At 37.2% G+C, this 18873-nt stretch overlaps 1 protein-coding gene across 2 annotated transcripts in view; it reads right to left on the bottom strand.

The window, feature by feature from the left end:
• gnpat (glyceronephosphate O-acyltransferase) overlaps window positions 1–18873 on the bottom strand; it is a 70724-nt gene that overhangs the window by 21429 nt on the left and 30422 nt on the right. For both annotated transcript variants that reach the window (XM_039747681.1, XM_039747680.1), the window contains exons 4-8: window positions 16758–16887; window positions 9963–10090; window positions 4572–4647; window positions 2574–2725; window positions 1105–1235 (exon numbers count right to left, since the gene is read on the bottom strand). In XM_039747681.1, coding sequence (XP_039603615.1) covers window positions 1105–1235; window positions 2574–2725; window positions 4572–4647; window positions 9963–10090; window positions 16758–16887 — 617 coding nt within the window. The remainder of the gene's footprint in view (window positions 1–1104; window positions 1236–2573; window positions 2726–4571; window positions 4648–9962; window positions 10091–16757; window positions 16888–18873) is intronic.

Below are 18873 nucleotides of genomic sequence, written 5' to 3'. Positions count from 1 at the left end.
TTTGCCACGCTTTCATCACTTCATTCGCAGGGTGTTTCAATAGAAACCTGTCCAAGGAGCTTTGTTTCTTCTTCCCCTTTAGAATGTTTCTGAAATGAGTCAGGCAAGTGTCATTAAATAGCTCCGCTGCACAACCAGTTGCAACTTTTTCAGGGTATTTCTTTTCAATAATGTCAGAAACTTTTCCCCACGTTGCCAACACTTCCTTTATCTCACTTGAAGAGATAACCTCCTCCGCCTCTGGCTCCTCTGCGATACCAATCTCCTGCAAAAACTCCGTTGCTGCGTCTGTAGTTCTGTCAACTCCTCCGTTGTCAGTTCCTTTGGAATGTGTGGTGAGAAGCTCTTTGATGGCTCGTATTTCAAATTTTGGCTTGTAACTCAAGGCAAAAAATCGACCAAGTGATGGCGCGTATCTCAAAACACTTGTATGTTGAGGCACTCATATCTCAAGGTACCACTGTACTTACAAATTGTTGACATTTCAGTTTTTTGAATTTTAATTTAAATCATTTATAGTTTTCCATTCTTTTTCAGGGAGTGTTTTGCTTACTTAAAAAGAACTTGATTTTGATATTTGCATGTGACCTTGAGCTTGGTGAAAATTAATTAATACCATTTTACAGACACTGTCTCCTTTTTACAGAGAGCCGTGTGAGCACTTAATTTGGACAAGAATCACAAGGTGGAGCAAAGTGTGGATGCCTTTATCCGAGACATTTTTTTCAAAAAGATTTCTCACAGTTCAGTTGGTGCTTTGTTGGAAAAATTGAACATTTAGTTCAGTTGCTTTCTAGCACTTTTTTTTTTTTTACACAAAACTCTGCACAGTTGAAAACATGGACAATTTAATGAAGCGGACTATCTGGACACTTTCCAAGGAGCTTCTTTTTATATTATGATCAAGGATACATAACTTTAACCTAAAGTAAAGAAACCCTCTGAAAGCTGTCACCTGGGACTGGATGAAGACTGGTTGGGTTCATTCAGTCTTCATCCAAAATCATGTACATCATGAAAATTTCAGCAAAATGTCAGAAGAATCAGTAAGGTAGCCTATTAGTAGAATTACTGCATAATTGTAAAGAAATAATCTTCAAGTACCTTGGAATCAAGTTGCAGTAGGACCTACTGATCTTCCCTTGTGCCAAACTCCTTAGAGAAACCGGATGTCCAAAGTAAACATGGATACTGCCAAAATCATCGCTGAGTATTTTTCTAGCTTTTAAAAGACCCTCAAAAATATAAAATCATTCTTTAAAAATATATTTCACATAATGACTGATTAATTGTAATAAAATATATTCATACTGAACAATAACTGTCTTCTTCTCAGTATAGCATTACTTTCACATTACATCATTTTGTTTGGGTGTATCATCAAAACTGTGTTTTTAGAAGTAGTAAAAAAAAAATTCTCTATGGGCCATAACACAGGTGTAGTTCATGCAAAAAACTGTATGATAATAACTGGAGCTTTAATAATGTATGATATTAATGTGACCGGTCCCTGGATTGCTCCAGCCATGCACCAGAGTTTCCTTCATCGTGACCTTATAATGGAACAAAATGGAACTAATAAGTGAAACATAAAATACTAATTAGATAAGATAAAACACCATATGAATCAAAATTATACTTTATAAGACTCTTGGTGAATGAGCAATCTTGTGTGATGCTCATTGGTCTATTAAATAAGGTAATTAATCTTTAATAGTGTTGAGACACACCACTATTAAGAAAGTGAAAGAAATATACAAGTACATATTACTACAGGTGACAATTCACTTAAGGGTTTAAGAAATATTGGTAGAATTTCCTTGTATAAATGTCAGTAACTATAACAGAAATCCCTGTAATGTAAATTAATGTAAAATGTCAGTGCCAAGAATGCAAACTTATCTCCTTATATTATGGTGTTTAATTTTCTGAAAACCTTATGCCCAGCAATAGGTACACACAAGAATGCAGACTACACTACTTCAATCTGCATTTGTTTACAGTTCAATAAATTATTAGCCCCACTGCAACAGAAGCTAAAGTTTGATCTAACTTTAAGTCCCACGTAGAAATTTGTATCCATGTTTCAAATGCAAGTCCACTAGGGGGAAAAAACACATTTTTAAAGTGCAGTTGGACTCTCTTTTTTAAATTATGTAACACTAGGCTTTCATCATTCGATACACAAGACTTGATGTAAAAAAGTAAATGATTACATATTAACTTGAAAATCTCTATAGGGTTCCTTTACCATTTGTATTACAAAGACATGTACTAAAATCAATTAACTTACTGAAATAGTAAGGGTAAATTAATTGCAATCAACCCCAATATATAAATGTAGGTTAATAATTTATTTCTCTATTGAACAATTTATTCTCTGTTTAAAATGTGACACTGACATTTACCAAATCTCTTAATGATGTTCAAAGTAACATTCTGTTTCAAGAAACTATTTTAACAATTAACTTTACTAATTGTTCTAACACCTCATACTATTGGCTAAATGGCCAAATCAAACATGTTTTTCAGTTCTTAGAGGATTACATATACACAAAAATGATGAGACTTACTGAAGTGGATTCTTTTGGTTTAGGAACACCCAGAAGCTCATATGCATAAAGAGATTCCTCAAGTATCCTTTCGTAACTAATACTGATTGGCACCAAGCTCACATCAAAAACCTCACCCTTAAAAAATGGTTCCATCACAATGTTCAGAAGACCTAGAAAAAGACAAAACCATGAGGTAAAAATACTGATTTTAACATATTTCGTTCTAGGGAAGGAAACATACACTGTACAGGGTGAACAACTGGAAAAAGAAAAAAAAAAGTTAATATTTAGCAACAAGAAAACTGAATGAAACAAAATGCTTGATTGCTTTCCTTTAAAGCTGATTCTACTTTTTCTGTGCCATTGAGCAACACAGCTTTCTAAATACTTTCTTGGTCTATTTTATCTGTAAAAATCTGATAAACAGACACTTTTTTGGAATACACTGGAAATATGTACAGTACTGTGCAAAAGTTTTAGGCAGGTGTGAAAAAATGCTGTAAACAAAGAATGCTTTCAAAAATGGAAGTGTTAATCAATTATTTTCATCATTCAACAAAATGCAGTGAATGAACAAAAGAGAAATCTAAATCAAATCAATAATTGGTGTGACCACCCTTTGCCTTCAAAACAGCATCAATTCTTCTAGGTACACTTGCACACAGTTTTTGAAGGAACTTGGCTGGTAGGTTGTTCCTAACATCTTGGAGAACTAACCATAGATCTTCTGTGGATGCAGGCTTCATCACATCCTTCTGTCTCTTCATGTAATCCCAGACACACTCGATGATGTGGAGATCAGGGCTTTGTGGGGGGCATACCATCACTTCCAGGACTTCTTGTTCTTCTTTACGCTGAAGAAAGTTCTTAATGACTTTGGCTGTATGTTTGGGGTCATTGTCCTGCTGCAGAATAAATTTGGGGCCAATCATACGCCTCCCTGATGGTATTGCATAATGGATAAGTATCTGCCTGTATTTCTCAGCATTGAGAACACCATTAATCCTGACCAAATCTCCAACTCCATTTGCAGAAATGCAGCCCCAAACGTTCAAGGAACCTCCACCATGCTTCACTGTTGCCTGCAGACATTCATTATTGTACCGCTCTCCAGCCCTTCGACGAACAAATTGCCTTCTGCTACAGCCAAATATTTCAAATTTTGACTCATCAGTCCAGAGCACCTGCTGCCATTTTTCTGCACCCCAGTTGCTATGTTTTCATGCATACTTGAGTCGCTTGGCCTTGTTTCCACGTCAGATGTATGGCTTTTTGGCTGCAACTCTTCCATGAAGACCACTTCTGGCCAGACTTCTCCGGACAGTAGATGGGTGTACCTGGGTCCCACTGGTTTCTGCCAGTTCTGAGGTAATGGCACTGCTGGACATCTTCCGATTTCGAAGGGTAATAAGCTTGATGTGTCTTTCATCTGCTGCACCAAGTTTCCTTGGCTGACCACTTCGTCTATGATCCTCAGTGTTGCCCGTTTCTTTGTGCTTCTTCAAAAGAGCTTGAACAGCACATCTTGAAACCCCAGTCTGCTTTGAAATCTTTGTCTGGGAGAGACCTTGCTGATGTAGTATAACTACCTTGTGTCTTGTTGCTGTGCTCAATCTTGCCATGACATGAAACTGTCTTCCACAACCTCACCTTGGTAGCAGAGTTTGGCTGTTCCTCATCCAGTTTTAAGACTCCTACCCAGCTGTTTCTGTTTCAGTTAATGACTGTGTTTCAACCTACGTGTGACAATGATGATCATTAGCACCTGTTTGGTATAATTGGTTGATCATACACCTGACTATAATCCCACAAAATCCCTGACTTTGTGCAAGTGTACCTATAAGAATTGATGCTGGTTTGAAGGCAAAATATTTGATTTACATTTTTCTTTTGTTCGCTCATTTTGCATTTTGTAAATTGATAAAAAATAAATAATCATTATTATATTTCTGAAAGCATTCTTTGTTTACAGCATTTTTTCACACCTGCACCATACTATATGTTGTTGAAACTCACCCAATTTTGGAACTAGTGATTTACAAGTGCGGCTTCGGGTTCCTTCTAAGAAGAACTCAATAGGTGCATATCCTTTCTGATAAAGACAAAAGAAAAAAAAATGGGCTTAAGAATTGTGAATATACAACAACCTTTATAAGAAATAATCAAGAGGAAATTCTTATTTACTGTATTAATGGGACACAGAAAAAATATTTCATTTTTGTCCAGGATTAGTAGATTTCAAATTTATAAATTTAAATGTATATAGATGGTCTTAAAAACTCCCTGCTAAACGCAACCAAGAGTCCAAGTTGTGAAACAGGAGATTAAGGTAAAAACAATGCAAATTCATGTTGATAATTGGACTGAGATCACTGTTCAGAACAGTTGGAGTCATGAAAATGGCAGTGAAAATCATCACCGAACACTAACATCCAGGCCACAACTTCTGCCATCTGCCAGGCAATACAGATTAAAATAGGCCAAAATGAGCACATAGATATAAGAATAGTTTCTTTCCACAGGACATTAAGCTCATAAATTGTTAATGGTCCTTATTTAATACCTTGATACATTCTTGCATATAGCTACTGTTTAACTCATTATTCATTCTCTATTTCTTACACTGCCTTACACTGTACAGCCATATGTTTATACCATCTGTTTTGTAGGTGTGTACTCATTAATTGTGTTTGTCATGCAACTAATTTTGCAGATTTAAAAAAAAAAAAAGTCAAACTCCTTTAATGTATGCATACTTGGCCAATAAATGTGATCCTCTGATTATTATTACAATTAAGATAATTGCAACCACATGAACAGAAGTAAAAATTTCCAAATTAAATGTAGACCAAACAAAAAATTACTCCCAGAACTGAGAATTATTCAACTATACATAGTATATAATTCAGAATACATTTTTACTTGTTAGAAATAAAAGAAAATACTAGAAATTACTACATACAGATTAATCCTTAACATGTCTGATAATATTTTTTCTCTGACATGCATAGAAGGGGGCTACAAGGGCTAAAGGAAAAAAGTCCAGCCAGTCATCAATTGACCTATTGATCTAACCACCACTTCTGCTTAATTTCTTAATAAGGAAGTCTCATTAGTATTAACAGATCTCTTCCAAAAGCAAAAACCCATCTCCTCATTGTTGTAAAAAGTGAACAAAAAAGCAGTATAAGTAAGGTAAGCTACTATAACTGCAAGCTGTGATAAGCATTGCTAAATGGATACAATAAGAAAATACACAGAAGTTTTGGAAGGACCACACAAAAAAGTAACACACCAAAAGGTATCATATAAAGCACTCTGTATTAAAGAAAGGCTACTTTCATTCATCTGCTCTAAGCATTTAACTTTACTGTCTACATGACATCTTGGCTCACTAGATTTAGATTTACACTACCTGAGCTTGACAGAGTCAGAAAAAACATTGGATTTTGGGATGGGTTTGGACTGCTTTTCCTTTTACACCTCTAAGCACCATCTGGATTTGGAGTTATTTTCTAATTACGTGAAAATGTATTATGATTATCTTATGTTTTTTAATTTATTTTTATTAGAACTTTATCTCATTTTGTGTGCTCAATCACTCTTATATGTGTTTAACAGAAACAAGTTCTAGACCATAAAAGTATTATTTTTTGATGCTGAAAGTCTAATGAACAAGCAATAATGGAGACATAAGCAAACAACTGGTACTTTAGAAAGCCACTAGAAATTATCATAAATATTGGTTGCTTAATAGAAACATGTAGAGCAAAAAATCTGTGATATGTTGTCATGAGAATTATTGCTGTTTAAACTGAAAGATTTATAATTCTATTTGTTATTTGTTGTGCTCTTTTGTTAAGATGTGTTGGGGGGTGTAATATCATCTGTTAATTAAATTATTAGTAATTATGGACAATCACTTTTTCTAAGGTTGAGAATATTAGATTGGTTTTAAGGTTAAATCAAAATTTCCTGTTAATTAACACAGAGATTCAAACAGGCATTCACTTGTACATGATATCATAAAATACTAAATGCTGTCCCAGAAAACACACTACAGTACAGTACTTTCGCGGCTTCACTCTATCGCGGATTTTATATGAAAGCATAACTAAATATATAACGCGGATTTTTCGCTGCTTCGCGGGTTCTGCGGACAATGAGTCTTTTTACTTCCTGTACATGCTTCCTCAGTTGGTTTGGCCAGTTGATTTCATACAAGGGACGCTATTGGCAGATGACTGAGAAGCTAACCAATCAGAGCACGCAGTTAAGTTCTCCTGACTGAGAAGCTAACCAATCAGAGCATGCAATTAAGTTCCTGCGTGCTGAATGCAGTGTTAACCAGGAAGTCTCGTCTCGCTCATTCAGCATCAACGTGTTTCGCTGTGTAAAGAGTTGTGCTCTTTTGTGTTTATCTTTGTGCATAGTCAAGCCCTTCATTATGGCTCCAAAATGATCTGCTACTGCTTCAGGGGCCGTGCCCAAGCGCAAACGGAAGATGTTAACGATTGCCGAAAAGGTAAACGTTTTGGATTTGTTGAAGGCTACGATTCTTTTTTTTTTAAAAAGTAGGAAAGGAATATAAGATCTACGGCCGCAGTGTCCTTTTAACCAGGGTGCAAAACGAGTTGTAAGTGGATGTAATAAGGCAGTAGTCTGGATGGAATCTGCTTTAGGGATTTGGCTTGAAGACTGCCAGAAGAAGAACAGCAGCAGTGCTACACAATCGCCTGAAGTGGCTCCTTTAGAAGGGCTGTAACGCTCTCCTTTGTTGTGCAGTAAAATTAAACTCATTGTTATCGGACAAGTCATCGTGTCATTGTTAGTGAATAACCATAATTAATTTTCTACTTACAGTACTTAGTACATGTACGTACGTTTAGTGTCACTGTACACACATTTACTGTATACTATTTTTCTTGCATTGTACGTATTTATATGCGATATCGGAGACACTCAATATCTTTAAAATAATATTTAGGTTTTACTGTATATAAACAGTGTGTTTATATACATAATTTCAATGAATCTTACCTAATATCTACGAGAATACAAAGGGATTATGCTGTATAACTCTGCAGGGAATATTTATAAACAGTGTGGGAGAGTTTATAAGGGCTTAAAATATATAAAAATAACCATACAAACATATGGTTTCTACTTCGCGGATTTTCACCTATTGCTTTGGGGTCCGCAATCCCCGCGATCGAGGAGGGATTACTGTATTTCTTTTTGTTGAGCCACTGCACACCAAAAAGATCTCTGCAGATCTGTACGGTGATGGAAAATATAATAAAGACTTCCTTACCCTCCTTGCTGTTAACCCAAATCGTGACTTGGGCTCAGAATTCATACGGTATTAATGGTGAACCCTTAGTCAGACTCAGGGTGACATTTAATGATGCACTTTATATTGTAAAGCCTGAATAACTCTTGGGACAGTATTCTGCTGCCATCTAGTGGATGAAATAAAAGCATGTAGCAAAAAATCGTGAATATTTCCCTGCCTTTTGCCACTGTAAGGTAATTAATCAATATTTAGGGATGGGGCATGCCCTTCAAGCAATACACAATGGTGTGTAAACAAGAAGCAGTAAAGCCAGTTTTAGAACAAACCAGAATATAATTTGAATCAATCTGACAATGTTCGTTTCAGGGGAAATGTGCAAGTCACTAAAGCTTGAGCTGTGGTAGCCTACAATAATACAAGGAATGCATCAACTGAGCAGATCAGGCACTGAAATGCTACCCTCTCATGTATAAACAACAGAAAAAATATAACAGTGCAAAAAACATGCATCTGCTCTCCCGACTGAGACGGCGGGCTGTGTGTTGGTGACTATTTCATAACATGTCACGTACTAAATCTGTGTCAATATGGCAGTACAGTATTCCTACGTGGTCCCCCAATGTCCCATGGGGATATGTGATGTTCCCCCTACACAGGCTAGGCTTTCTTAAAAAAAGGTGAATGTTTTAAATTAAAATTAAACTACACATACCTTTCCTACTCTTGATGTCTTTCCTTTCCTACCTGCTTTTGTTACACATAAAAGATTACTTTTTAGTTAAGACAATGTTTTGAATCATTTCTCTAGAGGTAAACCTTTCCCTAAGGTTAATAAAAAGTTCCAACTCACAATAATGAACACTGAATTAAATAACAAAATAAAAACCAGCACTGCAAATATTTAATACAAATATAAATCCAAACTGAATTGTACTTCTCAGATGGAATGCCACAAAATGCAACACTGATTAGCCAGCAATCAAGACACTTAGACTAACTAAATCTATTAAAACTGATAGCAGTGCAAACTTCTAGGTACTGAGTTAAACTCTTGTAGATGTATTGATCTGAACCATGTATACCACGTGTCAGTGGTTTTTCACGTTTATTCCTCCAAAGTCCCCCAGTGTCCCATAGGGATATGTGATGCTCCCCCTACACAGGATATGATAATAACCCCCTTGTACCTTTGATGCAAACTTAAAAAATGGTTCTTGTTTTGAACTCAAATTAATTAACAAAAGCACATCTGCAGCGATTGCTGTTATACTTCCATTTCTTAAAGCATTATACAAAATTAACAGGCCATTTCAAAAACGGCCTGCATCTATTTATGAACTAAAAATTATACTAGTGCCTAAATTTCTTAATCATAAAAAGTTATGGAATTTTTTTTTTTAAGGATAAAAAAATACCAATGATTACTAAAATACAGATACTGCAGATATTTTTGATAACAAAAATAGTTGCTTACTGCTCATTTGGCTCAAAGGAAAACTCTACCAAAAATGATTTTTTTTTAATGTTACATATCCCAAGTGCTTTGTAGTGATAGTCAAGAAATATTTTTACTCTCATGTTTTTATGCAGAAATCAAAATTTTTATGATATAATAGAGTTAATGGTGACCAGTTCTATACGACTACAAAGAACGTCAAAATGCAAATGGAATTTTTTTTTTTTTTTAATTCTCATGTAACTTGTGTCGGATAATACACATATATCCGTTATCCATTTGTATGGTCAAAATTTGCAAAAATGTGCGCATTTTTGGCCATATTATTAACGCATCCTGAAAACTAGGTTTTGAAAATCAACAAGAAAGACATTTCCACAATACCATCTCTTTGAATTGAAGACCAATAAATGAGGGAAAGAGGTAGATCTGCAATTAAAACACAAAGTTTTGTGGTAAAATATGTCTTTACTGTTGAGATCCATAGTTCATCTAAGATACTTGTTGAAAGATTTCCAGGACAATAAAGTATCGACATAGTTAAAATTTAACTATGTATTTCTGAGAATACATTTCCATTTCATCTTTTACAAATTAAATTTTTAAAAAGACAGTTAATAAAAGGATCTTTTTTTTTTTTTTTGCAAATATTTACCCGTAACATTGTTTTCACATATTCTGAAAATAAAGCCCAGTACAGCTTGTCACCTCCAAATGAACGACGAATGAAAAAGGCACCAGACATGCGCAACATCTCACCAACAATTTTCATTCCCAAAAAGTCTGCAGAGGAAAACAATTCACAACCAGGTTAATAAAATGACGCCTGATGAATTGCAAACATAACATAGCAATATTTTACTGCTGCCACATGAGTTATCTAAAAATTAACAAATTTTGGTTGGACAGTGTATAAAGAATAATGTATCCAGCATACTGTGTGTGTGTGAATATATTTTTTTTAATCACACATGTGAATCGGAGGATTTCCTCAGAGGCTCGATTGAGGTATGGGATAACCCGCTGGGAAAGAAGGCGGGGCCGTTACAAACGTTCTCTTCTCCTTCTCTTTCTGCAGCACCGACAGACCGACCAGTGACGGAGCTTAGCCCCGCCTGTTCTGGTACATGCACTATAAGGAAGCATCATTCTTCACTAAAAGCAAACCACTGGACGGAACTCCAGAGAACCACCATTTCCTTAAAAGCCGAACAGCTTGACTCTGTCTGTGCATGAGCGGCATTTTCTCTTCTTTTCGCCTTGATACGTCATTTTTGGCTAACAAACGCTGACATTAAATGGGACGACCCAGTTGGTGTCCCAACATTTCACTGTTGTCTGTCTTGTCTGCACCTGGCATGTATGTATGTATTTTGTGTGTGTGTGTGTGTGTGTGTGTGTGTGTGTGTGTTTGTGTGTGTGTATATATATATATATATATATATATATATATATATAAATAATAAGGCGCTATATAGCACCCGACCTGACACAGATAAAATAACACAACTATTTATTGTTCTTCACCTGGGGGCAGGTCTTCCCTGTGAACACCACAGGCATTACACAGTGCCAATCACAGCACCAACACCAAGCAAAAACACTCTCTTTTCCACCACTCCTCCTCCCGATTCTGGCTCCTAGAGTGGTGGCTGCTGACCCCTTTTATAGTTCACCCGTAAGTGCTCCAGGTGCTTGACTGCCGTTTTACGGCTGCACTCCCGGGTGTGCTGAATATGTTGCCTATAGGGGCTCAGGAGTCCCAGCTGCAGCACCCCCTGGTAGTGCCTATGGGACCCAACAGGGCTGCACCTAACTCCGACTCCCGTGGAGCCCTGCGGGAACCCGAGGCTCCTCTCCAACCCAGGGCGGGGGCAGCCATCTAGCTTCTAGGGGGAGGTATTGCACCGTCCAGGGCTGCTCCCCCTGAAGATAGTGGAGGGGTGTCCTGGCTGGGCATGGACCCCGGCCGTCTGCCATTATATATAAAATACACATACACACACATATATACACAGTTGAGCTCATAAGTTTACATACCCTGGCAGAATTTGTAATATGTGTACCATACTTCAAAGAAAAGAGAACTGATCAGGAAAAACACACTTCATTTACTTTTAATGAAATCCAAATTAAACTGTAAGGTATCACAGAATAACACAATCATTAAACAACACATAAGGAAAATAATGAGATAGCCCTGTTCAAAAGTTTGCATACCCTTTGTTCTTACTACTGTTTATTGTCCCCTTTAGCTTCAATGATGGCCTGCAGACTTGTGATAGCTGCGTATATGGTCCTTCATTTTCTCAGGTGGCAGAGCTGCCCATTCTTTTGGGAGAAAAGCCTCTACGTCCTGCAAATTCTTGGGTTGTCTTCCATGAGATGCATGTTTGAAATCTCCAAAGTGGCTCAATGAAATTGAGGTCAGGTGTTTGTGATGGCTACTCCAACATATTTACTTGTTTTCTGCTGTAGCCACTGAAGGGTCAATTTGGTCTTGTGTTTTGGATCTTTGTCATGTTGAAAGATCGAAGTGCACCCTATGTGCAGCTTCCAGTCTGATGAATGCAAGTTGTCCACCAATGCTTTCCAGTAACATGCTTCATTCATCTTGTGCCGCTGTAGCTCACACATCCCATCCCCCCAAACATCAGAGATCCACCTCCATGTTTCACAGTGGGGATGGAGTACTTATCGTCATGGGCCTTATTGTATCCTCTCCAAACACAGCATTTATGGTTGTGAAAGTAAAGTTCAATTTTGGTCTCATCACTCCAAAAAACTTTGTTCCCGAAGTTCTAAGGCTTGTCTAGATGCTGTCTGACATATTGTGAATGGGCCGTACTGTGGCATTGGTCCAGTAAAGGCCTTTTTTCTTGCAGCTCGACTGCACAGCCAAGTTTTGTTCCAAGTACCTCCTTTTTGTGGTGAAACAGTAACACCACTTGTTTGCCAAGACTATCTCATCTAAAGTGGCTTGTGGGTTTTTCTTGGCAGCTCGACAAATAATTTTAGCAGTTGTGGCTGAAATCTGGGTTGGTTTACCAGACCAAGGCTTGGTAACAACAGTACTTTCCTCCATTTTTTTTAAATCGGAGTCTGAACAATACTGACAGGCATTTTCAAATCTCTGAATATCTTTGTATATAATTTTAATGATTAATACACATCAACAACCTTTTCTCTCCGGTCATTTGTCAGTTCTTATTATCCAGCAAAGTCAGTGCAGCTCTGCATGAATTTAAATTGACTATGTATAAACAGACTCTGATTACAATCAAAGAGGTTTCAAAAGTGTGGACACTCTCCCTTAATTACCCTTCTTTTGAACCTGTCAACTTGTGTGGATATTATCAGCTGTGTAAACTTTTGATGTGGCTCATTTGGTTGCTTTCAGTTATCATATGATTTAAAAAGGGCACACACAATTATGTAATAACTAGCAAAATACCCGCGCTTCACAGCGGCAAAGTACAGTCTTAAAATTTTTATTAAGAAGAAAATGAAACCTTTTTAAACGGAGGGAAAATATACCAATAATTATTTGTTAAGGATCTCTTTGTATACCACATTGTGAGTTCGGCCCTCCGGTTGTAGTATGACCAACCACTCAGGAAGTGACAGTTCTTTGATCGATGGTGATCACCTCAATAGACATGTTAATGGGGGTACGGTTGGAATGATAAAGGAAATGGGAACCTGAACAATGTAAAGTAAGTCTAAAATACCTACACAATAACTATAATCGTAATAAACGAACAATAAAACACCGGAGAAGCCGTGGATTAAATAAAAAGACTGTAGTTATCAGCAAGGAGACGTGAATCCCGTGGCGAAGCAAGGAAGGGAATGTAGAGACCAGAGTGACAGATGGCCTTATGTAGGCTGGCAGCCAACAATGTGGGAGGCGTTGGGATGGGGGACCCAACGCCACCTCACATGGTGACCGAGCTGCAGGCTATGGATATATATATGTATGTAAGTAGGATTCAGTTATCGTTGGGAACCCGCGTACCAAATTTCTTGAAGATGGGCCCATAAGTAACAAAGGCCATTGAAAAGTTCAATATGGAGGCCGACAATGGCATCATACCACTGAAATAAGTACATACATTGGTTTCGGTTAGCGCAGGGAAGCCACCTACCAAATTTCGTGAAGATGGGGCCATAAATAAAGTTCAACATGGCGGACGTTATCGACCGTTATGATCTTTACGTGTAGAATTTCGAAATGAAACCTGCTTAAATTTTGTAAGTAAGCTGTAAGGAATAAGCCTGCCAAATTTCAGCCTTCTACCTACACGGAAAGTTGGAGAATTAGTGATGAGTGAGTGAGTGAGTGAGTGAGGGCTTTGCCTTTTATTAGTATAGATATAGATAATTAAAAGGAAAGCTTTCTGCATGATTACTTATATTTTCCAAACAACGGCCAATATTTCACAAATTTTGGAGGGGTATATAAACATATGAGCTCAACTGCATACATACACACACACACACACACTTTATATAAAAAAAAAAAAAAGATAATCATGCAAAAGAGAAATCATCTCTTTTAAATAAGAATGCATTTTTTCCATTCATTTTGTTGAAGTGACCTGAAAATAAACACACAAAATTTATATATGCAATATATATGCACTGGCATATTTACCAACATATATATGGAAGCCCTGCCGGTACACTGTTTTGCTAATACTGCTTGAAACCCTCTGTTGCATTGTGGCATCACACCCTAGTCCGTTCCTGTTTAGACATTTACATTTTGGTGAAAGTGGCCAGTGAATCTGAGACATCTGGATTATAAAAGCCCTCAGAAGCAACTCCTTTACAGTATAAACCAACAAGAGAACTCCTACGCTTGAGCATGCAGGGATTGCCTCTTTTTTTTGAGTATTATACCTTTTAATGATTGTAGCAGGCTCTTATTAATCCATAGTTACTACTGTAAGGTTCAACACTCTTTCATTCTGTGCATACCTACACTCTACAAGTTCCCAGAACTAAGCTTAGCAGTATGGGTGATAGGGCCTTTTCTTTGGTGGCGCCGAGGCTGTGGAATTCCCTCCCTGACTACTTGAGAGCCCCATAGTCGACCAATGCCTTCAAACGAAACCTAAAACCTGATCTTTTTAGAAAGGCATTTTGTTAAAATATTTCTATAGATTTCTTGTTTGTTAATTTATTCTTATTTTGTAGCACTTTGAGATTGTTAAATATAAAGCGCAATATAAATATAATCTATTATTATTATTAATTTTTTATTATTATTCATTACAGGAATTAAACCAGCTCACCAGATGAAGGATACCTAAATACATGCTGTTTTACAGGAGTGACCTTAGACAAACTTCAGAAAGTGGGTGAAAAGAGGACGATGGCAAAATTAGATGCCATCATGACTAATGCTTCCCACCCTCTCCATGAAACATGGTCCTGGAATACACATATATATATATATATATATATATATATATATATATATATATATATATATATATACACATACACACACACATATACATAATATATATATATATATATATATAAACTTAGGCTAACTCCACTATGGGAGTGTTAGGACTTAACGCTGGGCCTCTCTTTCCTGCACAGCCATCAGACCGTATAATGTCTTCTAACTGCATCTATCCTTATTCATGCAAGCTGAAACAAAAACTCACACTGATATACATTAATATTCTTTAGGAACACTAAATAATAAATGTGCTCTAATCAAGTTGGGTCCATAAGTATTTGGACAGTGACACAATTTTCTTAATTTGGGCTCTGAACACCAACACAGTGCTAGAGTAAAAGAATTTCAGATAAATATATGGATAGAATGTTACATCTATGCCTAAAACAAGTCAAACAATTCCATCTTTGTATGCTCTGCTAGTTTAGCAAAGAGATTTTTTTGCCTGCAGATCTAGCTACTGATGTTTTGAAACAGCAAACGAGGTGAGCATTCTTACTAAAAAAGGTACCACCAAAAATTTGACTGCCACCCCTAATACTGTAGTAAGAATTATGTTTCTCAACTATCACAATTGCATTCTATTCTCAAGTAACAAACAATACCAGGTCATGTCCATTGCAGAAATTCTGAGATTATTCAATACTTGTGAGGTGTATTGATAAAGGGGATGAGACAGTGCATAGGAGTCCGTTGTTTCTTGGTTCAAAGAGAATTGTCTGCATCTTAACATCAGCAAATCCAAGGAACTTTTTATGGACTTTCACCGCACCAAAAAGCCTGTATGTCGGGTTACTATTCAAGGAGTGGATGTAGAGGTGGTCCACTCGTACAAGTACTTGGGGGTTCACACTAGTCCATCAGGTTGGCTGGTCTCAGAACACAGTGGAACTATACAAGAAAGAGAAAAGCAAGCTCTTTTTCCTTAGGAGGCTGCATACCTTTAATGTGGGAAGTGACATCCATCACCAGTGGAATTTTCTATGCTGTGGTGTGCTGGGCTGGAAATATCACTTCAGGAGAGGACAACTGAATCAACAAGCTAATTAAAATGGCAAGCTCAGTTATAGAGAGCACTCTATACCACATGGAGGTAGTATTGAAGGAGAGAATTAAAACAAAACTGAGTGTCATTATGAACAATGCTGCACATCCTCTGACACACTAACACATTACTTTCAGCCAAGGAATTATTCAGCAGAAATGTGTGAAGTAGTGCAACTGGGACTCCTTTATACCAAAAGCCTAGGAGCAGGCATAGAAGGTGGGCTGAACTGCCAATTAGTTGTCTCACTGGCTGCACGGACCCGCTATGGGTTAAGCTGAGGAGATGTCCATTTTAAGGAGTGGCACCAGGGATTGCATTGCAAAGGATAGATTCCTACCGTGTTTTAACCTCTTTTCAAAGGATTATTTATTTGATTGTTTTAACCTCCACCATCACTTTGTTTAATTGGATTATTTATTTATTGAAATTTTGGCACTGCATGCCTTAACACTGTTTTGACCTGTGTTTGAATAAAAGCACTTTTGCACTTTATGCACCTACTCCTTGCTTTGAGTGGTGTTCTCATCTGCCAGCTCATCTGGTTACAATATCGATGTCAGGTTCAAGAGACTCCCAAAAACAGGTGTGGGAGCATGGTGCTGACCTGCACCGTCACAGTGACATATACCCTTGCAATACTATCATTTATTTACCCTGACCCAGGATAACATTTGTAATTGTTTCTGTAGTCTAGAATTTTTTTCTTATATGCAAGGATCAAGTTAAAAGCATCATGACAGTTCTTTTAAACTTATCTTACTCATTTTAAAAAATCTATATAGTTCTTTTTAAAGATTGCTATTTCTATGTACAGTACATCACTTGAAGAAAGAATGAGACAACTTAGAAGAGGATTATTTGAGTTAACCAAATATTCTATATTATCCTAGAATTCAAAACACAAATGCAGGCACAGTACTTGCCCATTCCAGAAGCAATTACAGGCAGTGATAGGTCGTAGGTATACAGAACATAGGACAGCATTAGGAAGTCTATATAGCTGCGGTGACTGGGAAGTAGGACAACTGGATACTGCTGGATAGCTTGCTGCAACTGCAGGAAAAAGAAAAGCAAAAATTAAATATATTTACTTTTATGTTATTCAATGCTTGATATGCTGTGAAAGCTCTTGATCGCCTTCTACATTTTAGATGCTACCTGTAACTTATTAAATTTTAATATATCTGGCATTAAAAGATTTCAGTACTAAACAGGTGCAACACATAATATGTTAGTTATTTAAACATATTCAGCTTTGTTGAGTTAAGCTTACTTTGTGCTTAAAAGGCCTACTAGGAGGTAAATGCAGAGCCAATGGCAATTCTCATACATCACACTGAGTAACATACTTTATAATGAAAACATACTATTTCTTTCTGACACTTATTTACAATAACAATACCAAGATCAGTGATGCGGGGCTCTGCATCGGTCTGTCATGGTGAAAAAGGAGCTGAACCATAAGGCAAAGTTCTCAATTTACCAGTCGACCTATGTTCCTACCCTCTCCTATGGTCGTGAGCTATAGGTAGTGACTGAAAGAACGAGATCGCGAATACAAGCGGCTGAAATGAGTTTCCTCCGCAGGGTGTCTGGTCTTTGCCTTAAAGATAGAGTAAGAAGCTCTGTCATCCGGGAGGGGCTCAGAGTACAGCCGCTGCTCTTCCGCATCAAGAGGAGTCAGATGAGCAGGCTCGGGCATCTGATCAGGATGCCTCCTGGACTCCTCCCTGGTGAGGTGTTCCGGGCACGTCTAACCAGGATTAAGGCCCCGGGGAAGACCCAGGACACGCTGGAGGGACTGTGTCTACCAGCTGGCCTGGAAATGCCTCGGGATTCCCCCGGAAGGGCTAGAAGAAGTGGTAAGGAAGAGGGAAGTCTGGGCATGTCTGCTCCAGCTGCTGCCCCCGCGACCCGATCTTGGATAAGCGGAAGAGGATAGATGAATGGATACCAAGATCTTAATTTTAAATTTATGTAAATAAATCTAACAGAATGTGATCAAACTATTAAGAAATGTCATTCCCCCATATAAACTGCACTATCAAAATCATTTTTATTTCTAGATGATTGTTTAATGACAGATTTTCTTCTAGAAAGACATGCACTACAAGTACTGACCACCTTATGCCTTAATATTAAATTGTGCCAGATTTTTATTTTATTCTTATGATGTGTTTAAATCAATGAAATAGATCATCATACATGTTCGAAACTTGGAAAAATAAAACGTGATTTAGACTTTGTACTGTTTTACATATAATCAGGAAACAAAGACTAAGCACTATCCTGTACACACTACAGTGTTACGGTACTTGGACTAGGGCTAGAACCAGCTGTTTTTCTAAAATGTGCTGGTTGGCCTTTTGGAAGATCAATGAGATCAGATCAAGATTTTAGGTCCACCATCATTCTCCTCCCACAGTAAATCAAAAAACTACTTGGTCCTTTAAAATGTATTGGACAGGATGACGTTCAACATTTTGCTGTAAACATTTTTTTTCTGGCTACCAGATCAGTGAATCTAAATTTTCCTCCAGATTATAGTCAAGGCCTCTTCGTCAAGTTTCACAAGGAAGACACAAAGCAAGTTTTCATATTCTTCCAAACGAAGTAACAATTAAATAATTGAAGTCTGTGTTGCTTTAAAAAAAGTTTTGTATTCTAGTGGTTATGTGTTAGAATCTTTGATTATCTCCAACCAATATGTGCCAATCATCTAATACAGGGGTCCCCAAATCGCCCTGGAGGACCACAGTGGCTACAGGTTTTCATTCTAACCCTTTCCTTAATTAATGATGTGTCTTTGCAGCTAATTAACTTCTTTTGACTTAATTTTAGTTGACTTTTTTTATTTTTTATTTGTTCCCCTGAATTGCTTCATTTCTTTCATTAAATGGCATCCAAACAGAAATGAAATGTGAAATGAGTGAGCCAACAGAAGTTCAACTCAGTCAGGGCCTCAAACTTCCACCAATTTTACTCCATCTAGTTGATTAATTAGGCACCAAGTCTTGTCATTAATTAGACCCGTTCTTT

This window comes from Polypterus senegalus, chromosome 3 (genome assembly GCF_016835505.1).
Source record: "Polypterus senegalus isolate Bchr_013 chromosome 3, ASM1683550v1, whole genome shotgun sequence".
NCBI lineage: Eukaryota > Metazoa > Chordata > Cladistia > Polypteriformes > Polypteridae > Polypterus > Polypterus senegalus.
The sequence above is the reverse complement of the archived record's forward strand: the minus strand, read 5'-3'. Positions and strand labels throughout refer to the sequence as shown.